Raw genomic sequence first — 21,703 nt, 5'->3', positions numbered from 1 at the left:
AGGATTAAAGCTGCCCTCAAGGACGTGGTCTCCTCCTTTTGAATCTGAAGACCCCCAGAAGTATAACCAGAGTGAAGCTGAGGATGTCAGTGGGGAATGTTGCTCCTGTCCTAAAACAGACTCCCAGATCCAGAAGGAGCTGGAGGAATCTGCTTTCCGCAAGACCTTCGAGAATTATCTCCACAACGAGGTTTTTGTGCCCAGGTGAGAACAACAAACAGGGCTCAGGGGCAGGGAAATGTAATTGAGGATTAAATAAAAATACCAGCTTGGACACAGCAACATTGCCAGGCCTCCATGAGCCAGCTGGATATGGGTGTTGGAATAGGGAGAGCAGAGCACCTACCACACATCTTCCTGCAGATTGGGAAGCTCCTGCTTTCATTTCCTGTCCCTAAATTCTCCTCAGCTCAAGAATAAAGTGAGAATCCTTAACAAATAGCCTGCAGCTCATCTGGCATCAGATGATGCCAAAAATAGCGATTTTCTTTTCCTGTCTTAAAATTTTGTGGTCAGGTTTCTCATTGAGTTGCAAAGAAAGGAGAAGGGCAGTGTACCAGGCCACAGCCTCGTCCTCCAGCGTGGTATTTGTGGTCTCCCTTCACTTAGTGTGGGAAATGCCTCCAATACCATGAGGAATGTGAGTGCCTGGGTGGTGAATGTCCTGTTTGCAGTGGCACACTTGGTGTCACATTAAGTGGTGTTGAATGTCTTCGCACTTCATCTGCAGCCTTGGGGAGGAAGTGCTGGGGAGCAGGGTAGAATCTGTGGTGATTTACCCTCTTCCCTCTCATGCCTTTTGTGTTCTGAATTTATTCTCTGCTTGCTGCCCTCAGCCAGCAAAGCTGCATTTGCAGCTGCCTGACGAAAGCTGGGTCACTGCACTGAGCATTTTCCCTGGGGTTCCCTGCCCTGGTGCCTGCACTCCTCCCATGGAAGCTTGAGCAGAACCCCTCATTTTGCTGTTGGTGCCCATCAGGATGAGCTGCAGTGTGCCACAGGATTGCCAGGACATGACACACTCCAAAGCAGAGGAGAACCAAGCCAAATGCAAGAGCCAAACTCCTCCTGATGCAGGCAGACAATTCTGACACTCTGATTTATTTTTTTTTTTCCATGTCCAATTTTATTGTGCAGCCAGGCCAGTTTCTGGGGTGTATATTTTAGGAAGAAACCAATCACCAGGATGTGCCACCTTGTCAGCCTCCTGAGGAAGAAATCCCCACATCCCATGGCCAGCTAATCCTCTAAAACAAGGCAGTGCTGGAGAGGCCTCCCTGCTGCCACGTGCCCTGCTTGTCCTCCCTGGCAGGCTCCAGGCTGTCAGCACATAAATCAGAATTCTTCTTCCTGTGAATGCTGTGCCATCACCTGCTCACAGAGCCTGGCAGGGAGCAGGGAGTGGGGTTTAATTTACTTCAGGTGCTTTTTTTGTGGCTCCTGAGAGTTCAGTGACCTCTCCTGAGGCGCTGTGTGGCCTCTCCTGGAGAGCAGGAGCTTGCCAGCCACGGGAGGAATGTCAGGGGTGAGGCCAGCAGGGAACAGGAGATGCCAGGGCAGCAGAATCACAGCAGTTTCTCCCTGATATCTTCTTGTTTTCCATGTGCCATTTGTGCCCTCCTGCCCTGCTCCCAGCGATCTGATCCCTGGGCAGGATCCAGCCTCAGTGCAGGGCTGATCTCACCCTCTGGAAATCACAGTTCCTTCCCCCTGGGCACGTTGATTACCCACTCCAGGAGCCACTGTCACACCTCCTGGGGCTCAGCTTTCTCTGGCGGTGACAAAAAGCCAAACCAGAAGTTCAGGAATGTTCCTGTGCTCAGGCAGAGCTGGCAGTGCCTCACTCCAGGTCCCCTTTGGTGCTGAGCAAAGTGGCCATCTTTGTTTGTTTGGTGCTTTGTTTCTTCTTTCCTGGGTTATTTGCTCTCATTTTGGAGGAGTTCTGCTCAGGCTGGAGCTCAGGGCTGGTCACAGCCTGGCACAGGGATGGATGTGTGGAGTCTCCATCCCTGGAGACAGACAATCAGACAATGCCCAGAGGTGCCCTCGGCCTCAGATCTCCATGATTCTGTGGGGAAGATTCAGAAAAAGCCTTGAGAGTCAGAGAGGAGCTCAGTGGCTGCTGTTCAGGGTGTCATTCCAGGTATTCCCTCCATTCCTTCACCACTGCAGCAAGAGCAGCCCCAGTTCTCTGTCTCTCTCTGTCACACACATTTGTGCCGTTCCCAGTATTCTTGGGGAGCAAGATCTGAGGAATGACTCACTTTAAAAGTTATTATTTTCCTCTGTGTTTGTTTGGTTCATTGTACAGACAAATCTAAAATGCTTTGGCTAGGCCAGCAGACCTGGGGCAGTTTCAGGGCTTTGGAAAAGCTTGGCTCAAGGTTCAAAAGGCATTTTTGGAATCCCCCAGCACAGGCCATGCTGTGTGTGCTGAGGTGTCACTTCCAGCCCCCTCACACCTCCTGGTCACCTGTGAGGACAGGAGGAACCTGGACCTGAGGGTTTCACCCTGGAGCTGCTGAGATGGCCTCAATGCAAATTACACTGGAACAACTCTGAGAAAAATCAGATGTTTGAAAACACAGAGAATTTGGCAAGAAAATTGCTGCAAATCCAGGATAATAAATATGGGAAGATTGGGGATTTACAGCTTCAAAAGCTTTTCTTAATTTACTGTGACTTGAGAAGGAGGGAATTCTTGCATTTTACTCTGTGTTGCATCAGTGGTCAAATTACTGTTTTACTTGTGAAAAACAAAATTCCCTTGAACACGAGGATCAGCTGAATTCACACTGGATAAACAGAGGGTGTAGCTTTGCTTTTATGCAAACCAGGTCCTGTTTGACCATAAAGAATCCTTCCCAAGGAGGGAGGTGGCATGACCCAGAGCTGGGTCCCTGAACTCTGCCCCATCCTGAGGGGACACAGCACCACACAGGCTGAGGCAACAGCAGCTCCAAAAGGAGTTAATTAGTAATTAAGAAAGAGAAAACTTAAAACTGGAATGTGTTTGTTGAACCTGCCTGTAGGATTGATGGGGGTAGCATGGTGGGGACAGACAGAGATGAGAGATCTCTGCAGGCAGGTCGTGGAAATTGCATTTATTGCAAAGGGCCTGGGTGCAGGGCCCTGCTGGGAGCTGCAGCCACAGCTCAGAGCAGGCCCGAGAGGAGAGAGAGGTAAAGAGAGAGAAGGCAAGAGTGTGGTAAAGAGATGAGAGAGTGAGGAAGAGTAAAGAGGGTAAAGAGAGAGTAAAAGAGGGTGAGGTTCCTGTTACAATACAATAAATCTTCTTCTGGTCATGGAATTTGGGGTTTATTGCAAAGGGCCTGGGAGCAGGGCCCTGCTGGGAGCTGCAACCACAGCTCAGAGCAGGCCCGAGAGAAGAGAGGGGTAGAGAGGATGAGAGGGTGAGAGAGTAAGAGGGGTAAGAGCTAAGAGAGCAAGGTTCCTGTTACAATACAATAAATCTTCTTCTGTGTTGAATATTCTAATTCTCACTAACCAATCTAGTACAAGACACAAATCTTACAGCATTTACATACAGCTTATAAGAATCATTACATTACCATTACTGTGTTACATTTTAAACCTTAAAAACTCCTCTTTGGGCCCCTTCTGCCAGGCTGGCAGGGTCTGCTCTGACCCTTGGGCCTGTCTGCAAGCAGAGGGTGTTGTTCCATCAAAAGGGGATTACCTTCAGCCAGCCTCACCATTGTTTTCCACACATTGTTTGCCTTTTGCTGTAGGAGGAGAAACAGCTCCAGAGAAGGTGGCAGAGACCTGTGAGAGCAAATCCCTGTTGGGGCTGGGGCTGGCCATGGCCTGGTGGTCAGAGGTGGCAGTGGAAAGTTCAGTTCAGCAGCAAAGATTTGCTTCAACAGCTTGTTACATTTTTAGAGCCTGGAGATGCCTCAAGTGTGGGTTCAGATCAGGTCACTCTTTGTACCCTTTAATAGCTGCACACACATGCACACACACACACAAAAAGATCATCACCCCCTTAAAATACATGGTCTGGATTTCAACTGGCATTAATTCCTTTTGTGTAACTGAATACAGTTACTGATTCACCACCTTGGTTAGTTCCTGACCTGGAATTCCCCATGGCAAATATGTGGCAGCACATAAGAGTGTTAGATTGAGCACTTCTGGAACAGTGTTAAATTGAGCACTTTTGGTTTGGTACTGATCCCTTCTTCTTTTTTTCTTGCCAAGAAAATGAAATTTTTGCATGTTTCTTAATTCTGTTGAATTTATTCTGTTTATTTGCTGGCAAAACCTGGTATTAAAGCTGGCTGGTGGCACTCAGGTGCAGACAGGGAAGGTGACATGGTCACACTGCAGGTGCTGGTTTTGCAGGTGAAAAAATCACATTTTCAGACTGAAATGCAATAACCTGAGCAGCAACATTTGGTTAACAAAACCACACAGTGAATATGTAATCAGAATAATGAGTTCTAAATGCATGCCTTGAAAAGAACTTAATAGATTTGATCTCTTGAGGAAAGTTTAAAATGCTTTGTGTATCCATCGAGGTTCAGCCTTGGAGGTGAGAGTGGCAAATATATTCCAGAGAGCTGGGACAGTGGCCTTTTGCTTTATAAATGCAAGTTGGTGGCACTTGGGACATGTGGCACATCTGAGGTCACTGAATGGGGCCGTGCTGTGACCTGGTGTGCTCAGGCTGCAGCTCCAAAGCATTGCAGCCCTGCCTGAGGCATCTGTGAGGCAACCTGGTAACGTTAGACTCAGCTGGGAGACCCAGGGGAACTTGAATTCTCAAGCAAACACTTGAAGCTTGGGTTGGTTTATTTTTATTTTATCTCCCTGTTTGCAGTTGTGCAGATACAGAATTTTGTAAATGTGACGGTGTTCACAGGGGTTTTTGGATTGGGGAAGAGATGAGGATCTGACTCCATGTTTCACAAGGCTTGATTTATTATTTTATGATATATATCACATTAAAACTATACTAAAAGAATACAAGAAAAGGTTTCATCAGAAGGCTGGCTAAGAATAGAAAAGCAAAGAATGATAACAAAGGTTTGTGGCTCGGGCTCTGTGTCCGAGCCAGCTGACTGTGATTGGCCATTAATTACAAACAACAGCATGAGACCAATCCCAGTTCCACCTGTTGCGTTCCACAGCAGCAGATAACCATTGTTTACATTTTGTTCTTGAAGCCTCTCAGCTTCTTAAGAGGAAAAATCCTAAAGAAAGGAATTTTCATAAAAGTTGTCTGCGACATGTAAAGATGCATGTCTTGGTTAAAAAAAAAAAAAATCCTGAATTTCTTTGTTGCTTTGCAAATACCAGGACATCTCAAACTCTGCTTTCTGGCTGGTGCCTTTTGCTGTAGGAGGAGAAACAGCACAGGGAAGGCAGAGGGAAGCAGGGAACGTGGCAGAGACCTGTGAGAACAAATCCCTGTTTGGCCATGGCCTGGTAGTCAGAGGTGGCAGTGGAAAGTTCAGTTCAGCAGCAAAGATTTGAGTTTGGAGTTTTCAGTGGCACTCAGAGTTTGTGTTTTCAGTGGCACTCAGAGTTGGAGTTTTCAGTGGCACTCAGAGTTGGCGTTTTCAGTGGCACTCAAAGTTTGTGTTTTCAGTGGCTCAGCTCTCCCATTCGGACCCCTCCTGCCCAGCTGGATGTGTTGGCACTGGCTGTGACACTGACCTGGTGCCCATGTTGTCCAACAGGCCATCGAGAAAACGCAGAGACCTGGGCTCCGTGGCCAACGCCACCGTGGTGTTCCCCACCATCCCATCCTCCCCCAACAACTCAGCAGCAGCTGAGGGTGCAGAGGAGCAGAAACCCTTTGAGAAGGTGCTGTCCAAGGAGTCGCTGGTGATCTCGGGGCTGCGCCACTTCACCGGGTACCGCATCGAGCTGCACGCCTGCAACCACGATGCCCAGGAGTCCCGCTGCAGCGTGGCAGCCTATGTCAGTGCCAGGACCATGCCTGAAGGTGATTCTGTCCCTCAGCCCTTGGTGGTTCCTCCCAAAATGCTGCTTTTCCCACAGGAGGCAGCTGCAGTATGTAAAACAGGGCTGTCCGTGTGTCCTGGTGTGTGACGGTGTTCACAGGGGGTTTAGGATGAGGGAAGAGATGAGGATTTGACTTTATGTTTGAGAAGGCTTGATTTATTATTTTATGATATATATTACATTAAAACTTTACTAAAAGAATAGAAGAAAAGGTTTCATCAGAAGGCTAGCTAAGAATAGAATAGAAGGAATGATAACAAAGGCTTGTAACTCAGACTCTCTGTCCAAGCCAGCTGACTGTGATTGGCCATTAATTACAAACAACCACATGAGCCAATCACAGATGCACCTGTTGCATTCCACAGCAGCAGATAACCATTGTTTACAATTTGTTCCTGAGGCCTCTCAGCTTCTCAGGAGGAAGAAATCCCAAGGAAAGGATTTTTCATGAAAAGATGTCTGCGACACTGAAGGGAAAGGAGGATGGGTGAGGTGTGAATTTTGCCCAAAGCCATAAAACTAAACCTGATCTTGAACTTGGTTCTAGCTAAGGCTGATGACATTGTTGGCCCAGTGTCCCATGAGCTGGTGGAGAAGAACACTGTGCACCTGAAGTGGCAGGAGCCAAAGGAGCCCAACGGCCTCATCGTGCTCTACGAGGTGAACTACGGGCGCCTTGGGGACACCGAGGTGAGAGTTCTGTCACAGCACCTTTGGTGAGGGGTTCTGGTGTCACAGCACCTTTGGTGAGAGGCTCTGTCACAGCACCTTTGGTGAGGGGTTCTGGGGTCACAGCACCTTTGGGGGGAGGTTCTGGGGTCACAGCACCTTGAGGGGAGGTTCTGGGTGCTGCAGCAGCCTCGAGAACCTTCCAAGGGAGCACTGGATGCTGCAGGAATCTTGGGGAGCTGTCGGGGAGCTGTCAGGGAACCCCAGGTGCTGCAGGAGTTTTGGGGAGCTGTCAGGGAGCCCCCAGGAGCTCTCAGGAAGCTCTGGGTGGTGCAGGAGTTTTGGGGAGCTGTCAGCGAACTCTGGGTGGTGCAGGAGCCCGTAGGAGCTGTAAGAGAGCTCTGGATGTTACAGGGGCCCCCAGGAGCTGTCAGGGAGCCCCAGGTGCTGCAGGAACCTCCAGGAAATTCTCAAGGGTCCCCCAGGAGCTCTCAGGAAGTTCTGGGTGCTGCAGGAGCCTCCATGAAACTCTGAGGGAGCCCCCAGGAGCTGTCAGGGAGCCCTAGGAGCTGTTAGAAAGCTCTGGGTGTTACAGGAGTTTTGGGGAGCTGTCAGGAAGCTCTGGGTGCTGCAGGAGCCTCCAGGAGCTGTCAGGTAGCCCCAGGAACTGCAGGAGTCTCCATGAAACTCTGAGGGAGCCCCCAGGAGCTGTCAGGGAGCCCCAGGAACTGCAGGAGCCCCTGGCAGCTCTCAGGGAGCCCCAGGAGCTCTCAGGAAGCTCTGGATGCTGCAGGAGTTTCAGGGAGCTCTCAGGGAGCCCTGGCAGCTGTCAGGGAGCCTGGGATGCTGCAGGAGGCCCAGGAGCTCTCAGGGAGCCCTGGGAGCTGTCAGGGAGCCTGGGATGCTGCAGGAGGCCCAGGAGCTCTCAGGGAGCCTCGGGAGCTCTCAGGGAGCCCCAGGTGCTGTGAGGGAGCCCCAGGAGCTCTCAGGGAGCCCCAGGAGCTGCGGGCTGAGCCTGGCACTGCCCTGTCCCCACAGGAAGCCCATTTCTGCGTGTCCCGCAAGCACTTTGCCAGCGAGGGCGGCTGCCGGCTGCGGGGGCTGCAGCCCGGCAACTACAGCGTGAGGATCAGAGCCACCTCCCTGGCGGGCAACGGCTCCTGGACAGAGCCCACCTACTTCTACGTGGCTGATTACTGTGAGTTCAGTTCATTTGTGGCTTCTGATCCCTGACAGAAACTCGGTTATTGCTGCAGGATGGGGTGCAGCAAGCAGGGAGTCACTAAGTGTTTACCAAATACATCTGTTGTCAAGAACCTGAAATACTTGGAAACACATGGCTTTTGTTTATTAGTCCTCATGCTGACCAGCCCCACATTTTGATGTGAAATTGCTTCAGTTTTGTATTTGTTCCAATTTATTGAAGGGGGAGATTTTATTGAGGAAAAAGTTTGTATTTTGGACTTGTATATATAATATCTCCAACTCTCTCTTTCTCTCCTAGTGAATGCTCAGCCAAATATTGCTGTTATCATTGTTCCTATTATTTTTGCCATAATAATTGCTGGAATTATTGGAGCTGCTTATGTGCTTGTGAAAAAGAGGTGAGTGCACTTTCCTCTTGTTTTCACCATAAACATCAAAATTTACATCCAAAAGTTTTGCTGCTTTGTTGGGAGTCAGTTTTTGTTTGGTTTCTAATTTCCATAGTGATTGCAGCATTAATTTAAGTGCAGGAAGTAGTTTGTGCCATATGGGGACAGTTTATTTGCTGCATGCTTTGGGGATTGATCAAACTGCCCTCACCTCAGAGGCTGCAGAGTGCTGAGGATTTTGTGTCTCTTCCAGACAAACTGAAGGACCAACAGGACCCCTGTATGCATCCTCCAACCCTGAGTACATCAGTGCCAGTGATGGTGAGAGCAACCAGGGCTTCTTTGTTGTGTAACCGTGCAGTCAGTACAGCAGGATGGGCTGGGAGTTGTTTTTGTGGGGTTTTCTGGTCCTTTTGTAGAATTCACCCCCCCTCAATCTGGCAGCCCTACCCAGAGCTGCTGTGTGAGTGTCTTTCAGAAGATGCTCTGTCACTGACATATTTTATGAAAAATCCTTTTGCTAAAATATTTTCTCCTGAGAAGCCTCAGAAGCAAAATGTAAACAATAATTATCTGCTGCTGTAGAATGCACCAAGTGCATTTTAATTAATCCATGTAAGTTATTTTTACTTGATAACCAATGACAGCCACCTGTGTTGAAGCTGTGAGCAGTCACAAAATTTCCCTTCCCTTCCCTTCCCTTCCCTTCCCTTCCCTTCCCTTCCCTTCCCTTCCCTTCCCTTCCCTTCCCTTCCCTTCCCTTCCCTTCCCTTCCCTTCCCTTCCCTTCCCTTCCCTTCCCTTCCCTTCCCTTCCCTTCCCTTCCCTTCCCTTCCCTTCCCTTCCCTTCCCTTCCCTTCCCTTCCCTTCCCTTCCCTTCCCTTCCCCTCCCCTCCCCTCCCCTCCCCTTCCCTCCCCTTCCCCTTTCCCATCTTCTGATAAAATCCTTTCTTCTATTCTTTTAGTCTAGTTCTAATATACCATTTTCTTTTAATATAACATATATCATGACATAATAAAGCCTTCTAAAACATAAAGTCAACATTCCCATCGCATCCTGAGCCCGCTGCAAGCAGCCCCACAGTGCTCAGCTTGGGATGTCCCCCTGTGCCCACAGTTTATGTCCCTGACGAGTGGGAGGTGCCTCGGGACAAGATCACGCTGCTGCGGGAGCTGGGCCAGGGCTCCTTTGGGATGGTGTACGAGGGCATCGCCAAGGACATCGTCAAGGGAGAGCCCGAGACGCGCGTGGCCGTCAAGACGGTGAACGAGTCGGCCAGCCTGCGCGAGCGCATCGAGTTCCTCAACGAGGCCTCTGTGATGAAAGGCTTCAGCTGCCATCATGTGGTAAGTGCTGGGCGCCTCAGCACGCAGCTCTGCAGTGCCTGCAGAGCCCAGCCCTCAGCTGGCTTCAGCTGATCCATCACAGCTGGGATCTCTCCCTGCTGGATTCGCCGTTCTGCCCAAGTCGTTTCACTGCTGCTCTTTTTAAACCTCTCAGCCTGACCAGGCCTGGTTTCACCTCTGTTTGGACACAGCCTCAAGGGAATTTCTCACTCCTTTTCCAGGTTCGCCTCCTGGGAGTGGTCTCCAAGGGACAGCCTACTCTGGTGGTGATGGAGCTGATGGCACATGGGGATCTCAAAAGTTACCTGCGCTCTTTGAGACCTGAAGCTGAGGTAAAGACAGGAGAGAGGGAGTCTGCTGTGGAACACGGACTTGATTTGTCTCGTGGGCTTGGTTGTGAATTGCAGCCCTGAGATATGCGAACGAGTCAGAGCTCTTCAGTTTTCAGTCTTGAAGTTGTTTATTAATTCTTATCTATAAAATTTTCTTTCTGCCCAGCCGAGATCTGCTCAGTAGGGCAGCCACAGGCACTCTCTGTGTTGTCTTTTTATACTGCAAACTACCTATAACATATTTACACTTAATTCCCAATACCTTTCACCTGTGTTAGACAGTGCACTTCTACTCTAAACCAATCCCAAAGTGCCAACATCACAGCAGAAAATGGAGGTAGAGAAGAATAAGAAGGACTGGACACGCCCAAGTCCCTCCATCTTGTCCCCAAAACCCCCATACCAAAAATCCTAAAATCCACCTTTTCACCTAGTAATAATTTTATTATTATATTGTTTAAACTTCTGTGACTTTCAGGTGCTCATACAAAGCTGGTAATTTGCTCCACAGGTCATAATCAAATCCCCAGGTGCTCTGGGCTGTGTGCCAGGGTCTCTGAGCCCCCTGGTAGGGTCCCCAGCAACTCTGGACACCCAGAGGGATGTACTGAGTTCTGACAGATTTGGAGTTTAATGCTTTTTAATGTAATGATGTTAAGCTGAAAAAGGGTAAATTTGATGTGATTTTGGGAAGACATTCTTGTCTGTGAGGGCAGGCAGGGCCTGGCACAGGTTGTGCAGAGAAGCTGGAAGTGTCCAAGGCCAGGTTGGAAGGTTGGAGCAGGGTTTCCTAGATGATGTTTAAGGAGAAGGTTGGAGCAGGGAGCTGGATGCTGTTTAAGGTCACACCTAACCCACACCTTTCCGTGACTGTGATTTTTCCTGGCAGAATAACCCCGGGCGGCCGCCCCCGACGCTGAGGGAGATGATCCAGATGGCGGCGGAGATCGCCGATGGCATGGCCTACCTGAACGCTAAGAAATTCGTGCACAGGGACCTGGCAGCTCGCAACTGCATGGTGGCAGAGGACTTCACTGTGAAAATCGGGGGTAGGTGCTGCTGGTCCCTCCCAAGCCAGGCCATTCTGTGATCAGGAGATGGTTCTGTGCATTGTGTTTGATGTAAAAGCAAATTGGTAAAACCAAAGTGTTGAACATGGGTGATTCTCGCTGTCTGCCTTTGGGAAATTGCAGCACTTCCCTCTGTTTCTTCCCTGTGACAGAATTGTGTGGACTTCAGTAACAACAAATCTCCTGTAGAGCCAGAGCAGCTTTTCTCACCTTCTCTATTCTCCCCTTCTCTATTCCCTGTACTTTTAGGACCTCTGTCCTAAAAGTTCATTACCTTTCCAGCTTAAACTACCTGGGCTTGTCTCACTAGTCTTTGCTTCTATGAGAATTAAGACAAAGAAGGAGTTGGGTACAACAAACCCACTGCTGATAATCCTGTCATTGGGTCAGGTGGCTCTTAAAAGTAATTTAACCCAGTTTTAAACCCAAACTCTTTTAGTAATAAGTAAATACAACATTTAAGAATAACCTGGAACCCCTCAGTAGAAGATGATTCCTAATCCTGGGAGAATTAAGATGTAGACTTCTGGATGGCTGAATAATCAGAAAAGGTGCTGGTATAGAACAGGATCTCCTCCCCCTGCAGGGTCGAAGAATGTGGTGTTGAGATTACGGTGATTTTATGCAGCAATTTTTTTATGTGGTGATTTTTCAGACCTCTCTGGAGTTAAAGCCAGGGCAGTGTGATTTCAGACAAAGGGAGCTCTGTTTTACTTACAGAGGATGAATAAAATAATGTTTAGAATAGAAGCTGTCACCAAAAAATTTAACTCTGGAGTCTCTGTTGTGACTCCGTAGAAAAAAAATGCAGGAAAAGGGAAATGTTTTGACCATTAATCACGAGCTGACAGATGACTGCAGGCTGGGCTTTGGCAGTGGGGGGAACGCAACATCCATCTGGAGATGCTGCACAGGAGAAGCAGGATGGAGGGAGAGGAGTTTAACACATCCCCATTGCTCCCCTCAGACTTTGGGATGACCAGGGACATCTACGAGACGGATTATTACCGCAAGGGGGGCAAGGGGCTGCTGCCCGTGCGCTGGATGGCCCCCGAGTCGCTCAAGGATGGGGTGTTCACCACCTACTCCGACGTGTGGTAAGTTGTCTCTGCAGTCCCAGATGCATTCCAGCTCAGGAGCTCCTTGTTTTAGTTTAAACTGACTCGCTCAGAGCACAGACAAAACAAAGCCATTGTTTTGAAACACTTCCATGAAAATATAGCCGTGTTGTTTAGAAGTTCGTTTTCCAAAATAACTCCAGGATGTTTTGTTCTCACCAGGAGATTTCTCTCTCCCTTAGGTCATTTGGTGTTGTCCTTTGGGAAATAAGCAGCTTGGCAGAGCAGCCGTACCAGGGACTCTCCAACGAGCAGGTGCTGAAGTTTGTCATGGATGGAGGATACCTGGATCAGCCAGACAACTGCCCAGAGAGGCTGTAAGTGCCAAGCAGGGACAGCCAGCCCAGCTGCACTCTTTGCCTGGAGTGTGGCCCACTAGGATGGCCTGACCTGGGCCACCTCTTAACCCTCCTTGATCAGGGAGGACAAAACCAGACTTCAGTGAGGCATCTCCACAGAAATTCCACCAAAGTGTCCTTAGTGATCCAAGGAAGGGGCTGCCCAGGGAGGTTTGGAGTCCCCATCCCTGGAGGTGTCCAAGGAGGGCCTGGATGTGGCACTCAGTGCTCTGGGGTGGGGACAAGGTAGGAGTGGATGAAAGGTTGGACTTGATGATCTTGGGAGGTCTTTTCCAACCCCAGTAATCCTGGGATTCTCTGTGAGGAGTCACACTGGAGCAATTGTGAGGGAAAGCAGCTCTGGCTGGGAAAGGGAGCACAGATGGTAACTCTCTGGTTCTGGTAGCCTCTTCCCCCAGCTGCTCCTGGCCAAAACAGCACTCCCAGAGTCATAAAATAAACATGTTTTGTGAGTATCCCTATGAAAAAAGCCTGCTGTGCAGGACATTTGTCTGATGGCCAGTTACAAGCTCCAGTTTGAGACTCTATTTGTATTTGTGAGTTGTTTCTCCATGGTGTCTGATAACGTGACCTCTTGCTGCAGGCCTTTCTTTTGGGTGGGATGTTTACAGGACCTCTGTCCTCTGCCCAGCCTCCCATTTTCCTTGAAGTTTTAGGAGCTTTGTTATCTTTCAGGCTGAGTTAAAATTAAAAGGGAATTAATTAAAAAAGGATGACCTGGCTGTAAGTGCATGTGCACACACACACACAGAGGCTGCGAACCACAGCCCTGTTTCCTTCAGCAGCCAAGTTCAAAACAATTGAAGGAATCGGAAGGAATTTTTAATCTAGACAGAAATAGAGAAAAAGGAGTGTCAGGATCCGCAGGCAGATGTGGAGGCTGGAAAGAGAACAAACAACCCTGGGTGTCAGAGGTGTGGTGTGGGTGGAGGGGGTTCTGCCATGGGTGCCAGGCTTGCTGTGCACGTGGGATTGTTTGTGCTGCCCTGACTGTGCTCTGTGCTGCTGCAGGCACAGCCTGATGCAGATGTGCTGGCAGTACAACCCCAAGATGCGCCCCACCTTCATCGAGATCATCGAGATGCTGAAGGAGGACTTGCACCCCAGCTTCCACGAGGTCTCCTTCTTCTACAGCGAGGAGAACAAACCTCTGGAGACCGAGGAGTACGAGATGGACTTCGAGAACATGGAGAGCATTCCCCTCGACCCCTCCTCGTACTCCCAGAGGGACAAAGCGCTGGGGAGGGACAATGGACCCTCCATGGCCCTCAAGGGCAACTACGAGGAGCACATCCCTTACACTCACATGAACGGTGGCAAGAAAAACGGGCGGATTCTCTCCATGCCCAGGTCAAGTCCTTCCTAACACTTCCTGTTTGGCCCAAGGGTTGTGTCTGCTTTTTTCCCCCCCTCCACAAATCTCAGGACTCTTGTTATTGCTGCCACAGTGTATGACACACATCTACAAACTTCAGATTTTTAATCATCTTACGATTAATTTTTTTTTTTTTTTTTTGCCAAGTTGACTGGTTGTCAGTGGACTTATCTGTGAACATAAATGGAAGAGGTTTCCATGGCTGCTGTCCCTTCTGTAACCATGGTTTCACAACAGGAAGCGACCGTGTGAGTTCAACTGAAGGAGAAGCGTCTGCGTTTGCCAGCAGAAGACGTGAAGTTCTCTGGTGCCTGAGCTCCAGCCCAGCAGCGCGGAACAAGAGATTTCCAGTAGAATTCCAGGCTTTTCAGGCAGCCTCTCCACTACAGCTGAAGGATTCAGCACATCAGTCAGATCCTCAGATTGACCAATAGCTGCTGCTTTCATACTTTGTTTTTTTTCAAGGGGTGAAAGCCCCGGGGTGCGTGCGTGGGCGTGTGTGTGTGCGTGTGTGCAGTATCAACATGTGGGGTGTACCCGATAGCAAAAGAGACATTTCTGGTTTTGTACACAACTTACAGCGCTTTCAGGCACATGGTGGGATTCTCGGGGTGTCCTGCACAGGGCCAGGAGTTGGATTTGATGATCCTGGTGGGTCCTTTCCAACTCAGCATACTCTATGATTCTCTGTTCTCACAGGAGCTTTCCTCTTCTTGGAAGTGTGTACTTATCTTTTTTCCCCATTTCCCTGGAGGGACTGAATCCTAAACAGATTATTTTTATACTGAGGACTCTTGAGAGCAGGTTTTCTCTCATTAACAAATGAGGAAAACGTGCTGGGAGCTAAATGAGCAGAACTCTGAGATTTGTGGGTACTTTCAAGACCAAACGAAGTAGGAGTCCCCTGACCTGAGACACGGAGTTTTCTGTCCTTACAGCATTGAGTATATATATTGTTTGTTGTAACATATTTAAAGATGTCTTTAGTTTAAATTTTAACTTCATATAAATTATTGACTGTTTATGATCCTTTTGGGGCGGGGAGAGTTTTTGGGGGATTGTTTGGTCTTAAAGTGGTCCAAAGATTTCAGAATGAACTAATTTTAGCCTTGCAGGAGCGATGAAGCACATGTTCAGTTCGTACTTGACAAGGCTTTGTAATAGTTTCATGATTTATACAACACAGTCAGCTGGCTCCAGTCGAAGCCCCATCTTGGGTGTTGGGAGCTGAAGGACACAGAACATCCTGGCCTCAAGTCCTGCTCCTCCTCTGCCCCCGTGTCCCTCGCGTTGCCTTCGTGCCGCAGCTGCAGCCGGCGAGAGAGGACGAGCACGAGCTGGAGCTGAGGGAGGGACACTGGAGGGGAGAAGCACAAAGCTCTGGGCTCTGCATCCTGGAGGTGACTGTGGTTTGGTGCCTCTCTGCTGCTGCCAGGCCTCCCCAGCCTTGTGTTCCCCAAGATTCCCACTGCACAACTCCTGGGATGTCAGCGCTCGCCATCGGGACTGTGCTTTGTCGTGCTGGTGTTGAAGAATAATGGTGAAACTCAACCAGGGCTGGTAGCATGGAGCTGACAGGAGCAGGGGAGGAAGATGCTGGATGTCACAGGCCCGTGGCGTGCAGGAGGTGCTGAGAGATGCTCAGTCCTTCACTTCTCCTCGGGGAGAAGTCCTGGATGTGTTTTGTGCTGTGTGCCAGGACAAAGGAGGTGCTGTGGCTCGGGAGGGCAGAACGCTGGGCTGGGCAGTGCCTCCAGCCCGGGCAGCGCTGCTGCTGTGAGCGAGGCAGAGGGGCTGCAGTCCGTGGGGGTGCAGCTGGTGCTGGAACCTCTGCCCCCAGCTGCTTCTGGCCAAAACAGCACTTCCAGAGTCGTAAAAGGGGGCACAACAGACTGGGCAGCACCGGGAGCTGTTGGGCCCTTTGCTGCTGGAGGCTGATGGGTTTGGCCCAGGTGGAGGGTACAGGTTGCTCCACAAATTTGGGTGGAAAACACAGTCCAGACATGGGTGAGAACCTTTGGATTTCAAAAGGCCTCGTTTACATTTCTTCTGCTTTACAAAGTTGTAACTGTTTAGCAGCTCTATACTACACTGCAGGAAAGAAGACATATTCTCACACTTTTCTAAGGAAGAGAAGTTTTTCTTATTAGAATTTTTTATTTATTTTAATATATAAAACACTGTAAAAAAAAAGGCAACAAGCAATTAGTTTTCTTAAACACACAGAACATGTAAATTTGTATCCGCAAAATCTTGGCAGGTGGATGTGGTGGGATTATTTTTGTCCTGTTCTGGTGCAGTCTACCTCAGTGTTTCTTAAGGATATTTTTTAATACTACACACCTCTAAACCTGTTTAAATATTCTGGTCTGGACCTATTGTGGATCAGGGAAAATCAGTATCAGCTGATTCCAATACCAGGGACCATTCATGAAGGGAATGGGAAGGAGAATGGCCCATCACTGTTGATCCCTAATCTGAACAGTAGTGGCCAATGAACCCATTTACAAATTTGGATCTGATCTCATCCCTTAGTTCTGTTGTGATAAAAAAAAGAAAAAAAAAGAAAAAAAAAAAAAAAAGAACAAAAGATCCATTTAAATGTTTGGACTTTAGTAAACTCATGACCTAAAAGGAGCAGGCTGCTTCCTCCTGGATCAGCATGTGCCAGCATGGAGCAGGGACTGGGACCAGCCCTTGCTGTTGGGGTTGCATTGGGGTGGCCTGGTCACTGCTCTTCTTGCTGTGCACAGGTGACCCAAGGTCCTGCCAGTGACCTGAAACAAACCTTTCCCAGCACACCCTTGCTTTGATACCATTTCCAAGGGCAATGATCATAACTGTGGGAATAGAAGAACTTTTACCTGAAGGAACATTGGAACCTTGTATTGGTGTGGCTTTTCCCCGTGGTTGATACTGGTTGGCCCTGTGAGTACACATGGTTTGAACACTCGGATGGCTGGGCCAGGGGGTGTGTGCTGCTCCATGGACAGGCAGCCCCCTCCCGTGGCTCAGTGTCACCTTCACCCTGCACCAAACGGAGCAGTTGTTTGTACCCAGCACTGTGTGAAGGTCACTCATCCTTCCTACCTTGTGCCCAGGGGAGGGAAGGTGTGTGGTACCGGTGGGGAGGGTATCGTGTTTCTCCTCTGTAAAACAAATAACACTAGTGGTTGCTGCTCGTGGCTGCTACAGATCACATTCAGCTGTAGAATTAAGAAGAATAAATGAACATCACCCGCAAAGCCCAGCTCTCACTGCTGGAAAATCCTTCCTTGGCTCACAGCCGACACTTCGGTCTCTGCTGCTGGAAGATCCTCGTCCCAGGGATGCCCAAATGCCTCACTTGGATCTCGCTGATTCCTGCTCAGAGAACTCCTGCAAGTGGAGACTCAAGTGCTATTGAAACCTCTGGGGCGCTGCCAGGGCCCCCAGCCTGGGCAGGGGGGCTGTGCTGAGCCTTCCTTGGGGGAGCTGCTGCTCTCTGCTCCAGCCACATCCTTGTGGGGCAGGATTCCCCAGCTGCAGAGGAAGCTCCACACTTGCTGCTCCTGCTGCTGCTTAGGAGGAACCAAACACTGGTGCAGGAGAGCAGGTGGGATGGCTGGAGGAGGGCAGCCAGCAGTGGGAAGCTCTTTCTTTCCTTGCATTAATATTTGTTGGAGGGTAGGCTCCTGCCCTTTGTGGGCAGAGAATGCCCCACTCACAGCATGAGGCAGCAGGACAGACCCCTCAGCCTGTCCAGGAGCAGCTGGAGCCTCCTGGGCACAGTCTGGCACCAGAAATTCACTCTGGTGAATCAGGCAAAGCAAGAAGCTGAGCTCTGCTGAGCTTTCACTGAGAAAACGTCTGAAGTGCGAGGCTGGAGAGGTTTCTCAGAAAGGTTTCCACATTAAACTCAATTGCCACTTCCTGAACGGCTCTTGCCAATCTGGAACTTCTCTGGCAGGCCAGCACAGCACTGCAGAGCTTGGCTGCTGGGTTAGGAACGTGTCTGTCTTGGCTGCTTGTAAATACTCTATTGTGTTGTAAAATAGAAGAGCTCAGACATAAACTCTGTGCCAGCACTGGGTTGGGAAAGGTGATGGGAACTAGACCACGCTGCAGCGATGATGGTAAAGCAGCTGTGTGGGTATCAAGAGGCTGCTTTTAGGTTGCTAAAGGGTACTCTTAATTTATGGGTAGTTTTATCTCTTTCCTCCTAAATTTGTATTATAGCGATGGGACACTTTGCTTAATTTTAGTCTGTTGGCTATAGTGTTGGTATCTCTTTGGAAAAAAAAAATCTCAAAAGTCGCTTCTTGTGTTACTGAGCTGACTGTGCTGAAGGCAAATAGGAAATGACAGGAGGGAGAAAGGTGCTGAGCCTCTGCTTTAGAGGAGGGAGGGAGGGAGGCAGTCGAGTTCCCTCTCAAAACCACTGTGACACAAAGATGGACCCTGAGGTGTCCTGGGCCCTTCCCGCTACCAAGACTGGAACCTCGTTTGACAAGCCAGAACGTGAAATATCTTTGTGCCATAAAACCTTACTGTCAAGGCTGTGCCAGGTGCTCCCTGTGGGATGGGCTCAGAGCCTGAGGGAGCTCAGAACTGCAGATGAACCCTGAGATCCTCCGGAACCCCGGCCCTGCCCAAGGAGCCGCCGCCCCTCGGAGTGTCCTGTGGTCCAGGGAAAGGAACTGCTCAATGGGTTGGAATCAAGAAATAGTTACTTTGTGAAATTCAACGTAAGATTAGTTTGGTATTTGTATGAACTTAATGGAATTTGGCCTTTTTATTACCTTCTGCTTGGCTCTGTGTTCCCTCTGCTTGGATTCTGTCCGTGAGTGTCGGTGTAAAGCCTTGACGTGTTCAGCCTCGTTAGGAGCATCACAAGAGTGAAGCCAATCATCCAGCTGACTTTTGGAGGAACCTGACTGTTGAAAAGCAACTCTAAAGTTAACCATTTTTAGCAAACCTGCTGTCATTAAATGTGTATTTCTTTTTAAAATGAATTTGCTTGTCCTTCTCAGAAGGAAGCACTTATTCTTGCAGTTTGGGCAAATTCACTGCAGCACAATGCAAGCTGTAAGGGGACAGGTAGAGAAATGACTTTTTAAATATTGTATAATAAAGTTAGTATTAACTCCTATGGTGTTGTTACTTTTTTGCCAAGAGATTTGCAATCAGCTAGAAATTCTGTTCCTGGTAGTGGTTTTGTGCCCACTCCAGTGTTCCAACTGGTGGTGTTAAATAATTTCCTTTCTCAGCCCAGAAGGATCCCTTGGGAACAGGGTCTGGTGGCTGGGAGGACCTGGAAAAGTCCTGGCAGCTGAAGAGGAGCCATCAGTGGAGGTTAAATATGGACTCAGCTGAGCCCCAGCCCCTGGTCAGTCCCAGCAGCACCAGTAAATCTTGAGCTGAGGGCTCTTTACCTGAGAGCTCTGAGCTGGGCTCAACACCAAAGCTCTGTAAATCCAGACTCTCCCAGCAGCATTCCAACGCTTCCACCATCCCCACTTCCAGGTCTTTTCCCTTAACTGAGTCCCATGAAAACTGATGGAGAATTTTAGAAAGGCCACTTGTAAATCTGCAGAAGGTAGAGTGTTGTTTGAGCAGGAAAAGCATTACCTTTTGCTGTAGTTAGGGGAATGATTTTATTTTTGGATTATCAACACTGGTTTGTATTTGAGGACCCTCAAGGATGGGGGAACTGGACATCAGCTTCATCCAACACAGCCCAAAGCAAACGCTCTCTGCTTCACTTAAATAAACCACAGATGGTTTCAGTTACATGTTAGGTGATGTTCTGTGAAGTCTTGAGGTTTTTATTTTTTTCCCCAGTTCATTCTTGCTGCTCCCACCTTTCTCTCTGCGTATCTAAGGTTCCAGAAAACAAATAGTACTGCAGATACCTCTTGTTTGAAATAAAGGATCAAATGTGCCATGATTTTTTTAAAAAAGGAAGAAAAAAGAGAAAAACCTTCCCCCTTGATTTATTTTTTCAGTGTTTTCATATCTAAGAGCCAAGCAGTGACATGTACAGAAAATCTTTGAATAGTAAAAAAAAATCCTTGCTGTGTGTCGGAATATTGAACAATTAACTGTTTATATTAAAATTCTGAATAAATTATCCAAGAATAACTGTTCATTTTGTGTCTGCTGTCTGTGCAGCACTGAAGGCTGCTTTGCTGTGGAGAAAGCAGTAAATTCATACCTTGGAATAAGTTGCAAAATAAATGGTGTTAAGGAAAAAACCAAAACCCACAGCTCAACCAATTGTAGACTTGTAGTGTGAAGGCAGTGGAACTGCTCTACGTGATGGATCTGGTGATCCCTGTCCTCACCTCGGGGCTCTGGGGTGATGCCTCTGATGCCATCAGGTGAACTTTGATGCCAGGATTCCTTCTGGAGCATGGAGAGCCGAGACTGTGATGTAATTTGTTATTTCCTGGGCACGGAGCAGGTGTCTGTCCTCGGAGGGAACAGACTCCTCCCTCCCTGCCGGTTTTAAAGCATCAAAGGCAGAGGATCGGCCCCACCCTGCCCTGTGGTGGAGCTGCTCTAACCGGGTGTGCCCCAGGAGCCTCCTGTCCTGCCCAGGCCCCTCTGGGGGTGTTTCTGACTTAAACCTGGTTTTATTTCACCAGAGCCAAGATTTCCCTCCTGATGGGCTGCACCAGCGAGGTGAGGGCTGTCCCCTCCTGTCAGGGAGTTGTGCAGAGCCTGAAGATCCCCTCGAGCCTCTTTTTCTCCAGGCTGAGCCCCTTTCCCAGCTCCCTCACAGGACTGACTCTCCAGCCCCATCCCCAGCTCCATTCCCTTCTCTGGACCCCCTCCAGCCCCTCCATGTCTCCAGTGAGAGGCCCAGAACTGGACATAGCACTCAAGGCCCCACCAGTGCCATTTTTTTTTCCCAAGCCTATCCAGGATTCTCTCACTGTGAGGATGATCATAAACAAACTGGTATTTTAAGATGTTTCGGAGTTGTTTGTTCTGGCACAGGCTTGTTCTCTGGGGATCCTAAAATGCAAAAATAAACAAAGCCACAAAACTTGAACTTGCTGTCCCGGGAGGTTTGCTTCCCTCTGGGCTCTCTGGGATGCTGTGGGGAGGCTGCTGAGGCTCAGACTGTCCTGGTGCCATTATCCCTCATCACTCTTGCAGGCTGCCTGCACAGCTCAGCTTTGGCACCCCCCAGGCTGTGTCAGACACGTGGCAGGAGGGAAAGAGCTCTTGTCCTTGTTTGAGCCAAGGACAGCTCACCATCCCATCAGCCAGAGCAGCTGCCTGGTGCTCAGGAGCTGCCCTGATCTCTGATGCTCATCGAGCTTTTGTGGACTTCAGAGAAATTAAACCTTAATTCCTCTTTGCTCTTGTGGTTTCCTGGAGCACAGGGTAATTGCTATTCTAAATGCTGCCAAAGCTGCGGTCTCTGAGTAATTGGAGTGTGAGTGGTTCTTGTTCTGATTAGGGTTTGGCTGGGGCTGATGAGTGCTCGGGGCTCTGGGATGAGGAGCGTCTGTGCCTCAGCCCACGGGGCTCGTTGGGAAGGAGGGAATGGCTGTGCCAACAAACCCGAGCCTGGACAGGGCAGGGGCTCTGTCTGCTGGCCAAGAGCAGGGCAGGGGCTCTGCTTGGAGCTGAAGCCTTTGTCTCTGTCCTGTGTAGGTGAATATGGTCAGTACAGGCATTTCTGTGCTGTGCTATCACTTCATCCTGTGTAAAACAAACCTGCCGGGCTTTGTGGTCCCTGTTGCTCCACAAGGTCAAACCATGACAGCAAAGACCAAGGACTCGTTAAGAGGAGCCCTGTGTAGGAGGCTAATGAGCCATGGAGCCCAGGGGCTGGGCTGGGCTGGGTGT

General features: G+C 49.2%; 1 protein-coding gene across 1 annotated transcript in view; it reads left to right on the top strand.

Moving 5' to 3' along the window:
• Positions 1 to 18,199, top strand: part of INSR (insulin receptor) — a 63,194-nt gene extending 44,995 nt beyond the window's left edge. Inside the window, exons 10-21 of the mRNA XM_074528680.1 lie at positions 3 to 204; positions 5,706 to 5,974; positions 6,542 to 6,684; positions 7,702 to 7,861; positions 8,168 to 8,267; positions 8,512 to 8,579; positions 9,375 to 9,604; positions 9,826 to 9,936; positions 10,826 to 10,985; positions 11,974 to 12,103; positions 12,307 to 12,441; positions 13,495 to 18,199. Coding sequence (XP_074384781.1) covers positions 3 to 204; positions 5,706 to 5,974; positions 6,542 to 6,684; positions 7,702 to 7,861; positions 8,168 to 8,267; positions 8,512 to 8,579; positions 9,375 to 9,604; positions 9,826 to 9,936; positions 10,826 to 10,985; positions 11,974 to 12,103; positions 12,307 to 12,441; positions 13,495 to 13,849 — 2,063 coding nt within the window. The 3' untranslated portion in view covers positions 13,850 to 18,199. The remainder of the gene's footprint in view (positions 1 to 2; positions 205 to 5,705; positions 5,975 to 6,541; positions 6,685 to 7,701; positions 7,862 to 8,167; positions 8,268 to 8,511; positions 8,580 to 9,374; positions 9,605 to 9,825; positions 9,937 to 10,825; positions 10,986 to 11,973; positions 12,104 to 12,306; positions 12,442 to 13,494) is intronic.
• Positions 18,200 to 21,703: the final 3,504 nt, after the last annotated feature.

Source organism: Zonotrichia albicollis, chromosome 29 (genome assembly GCF_047830755.1).
Source record: "Zonotrichia albicollis isolate bZonAlb1 chromosome 29, bZonAlb1.hap1, whole genome shotgun sequence".
NCBI classification, from domain to species: Eukaryota; Metazoa; Chordata; class Aves; order Passeriformes; family Passerellidae; genus Zonotrichia; species Zonotrichia albicollis.
Note: the sequence above shows the minus strand (reverse complement) of the source record. Positions and strands in the feature narration are given on the sequence as shown.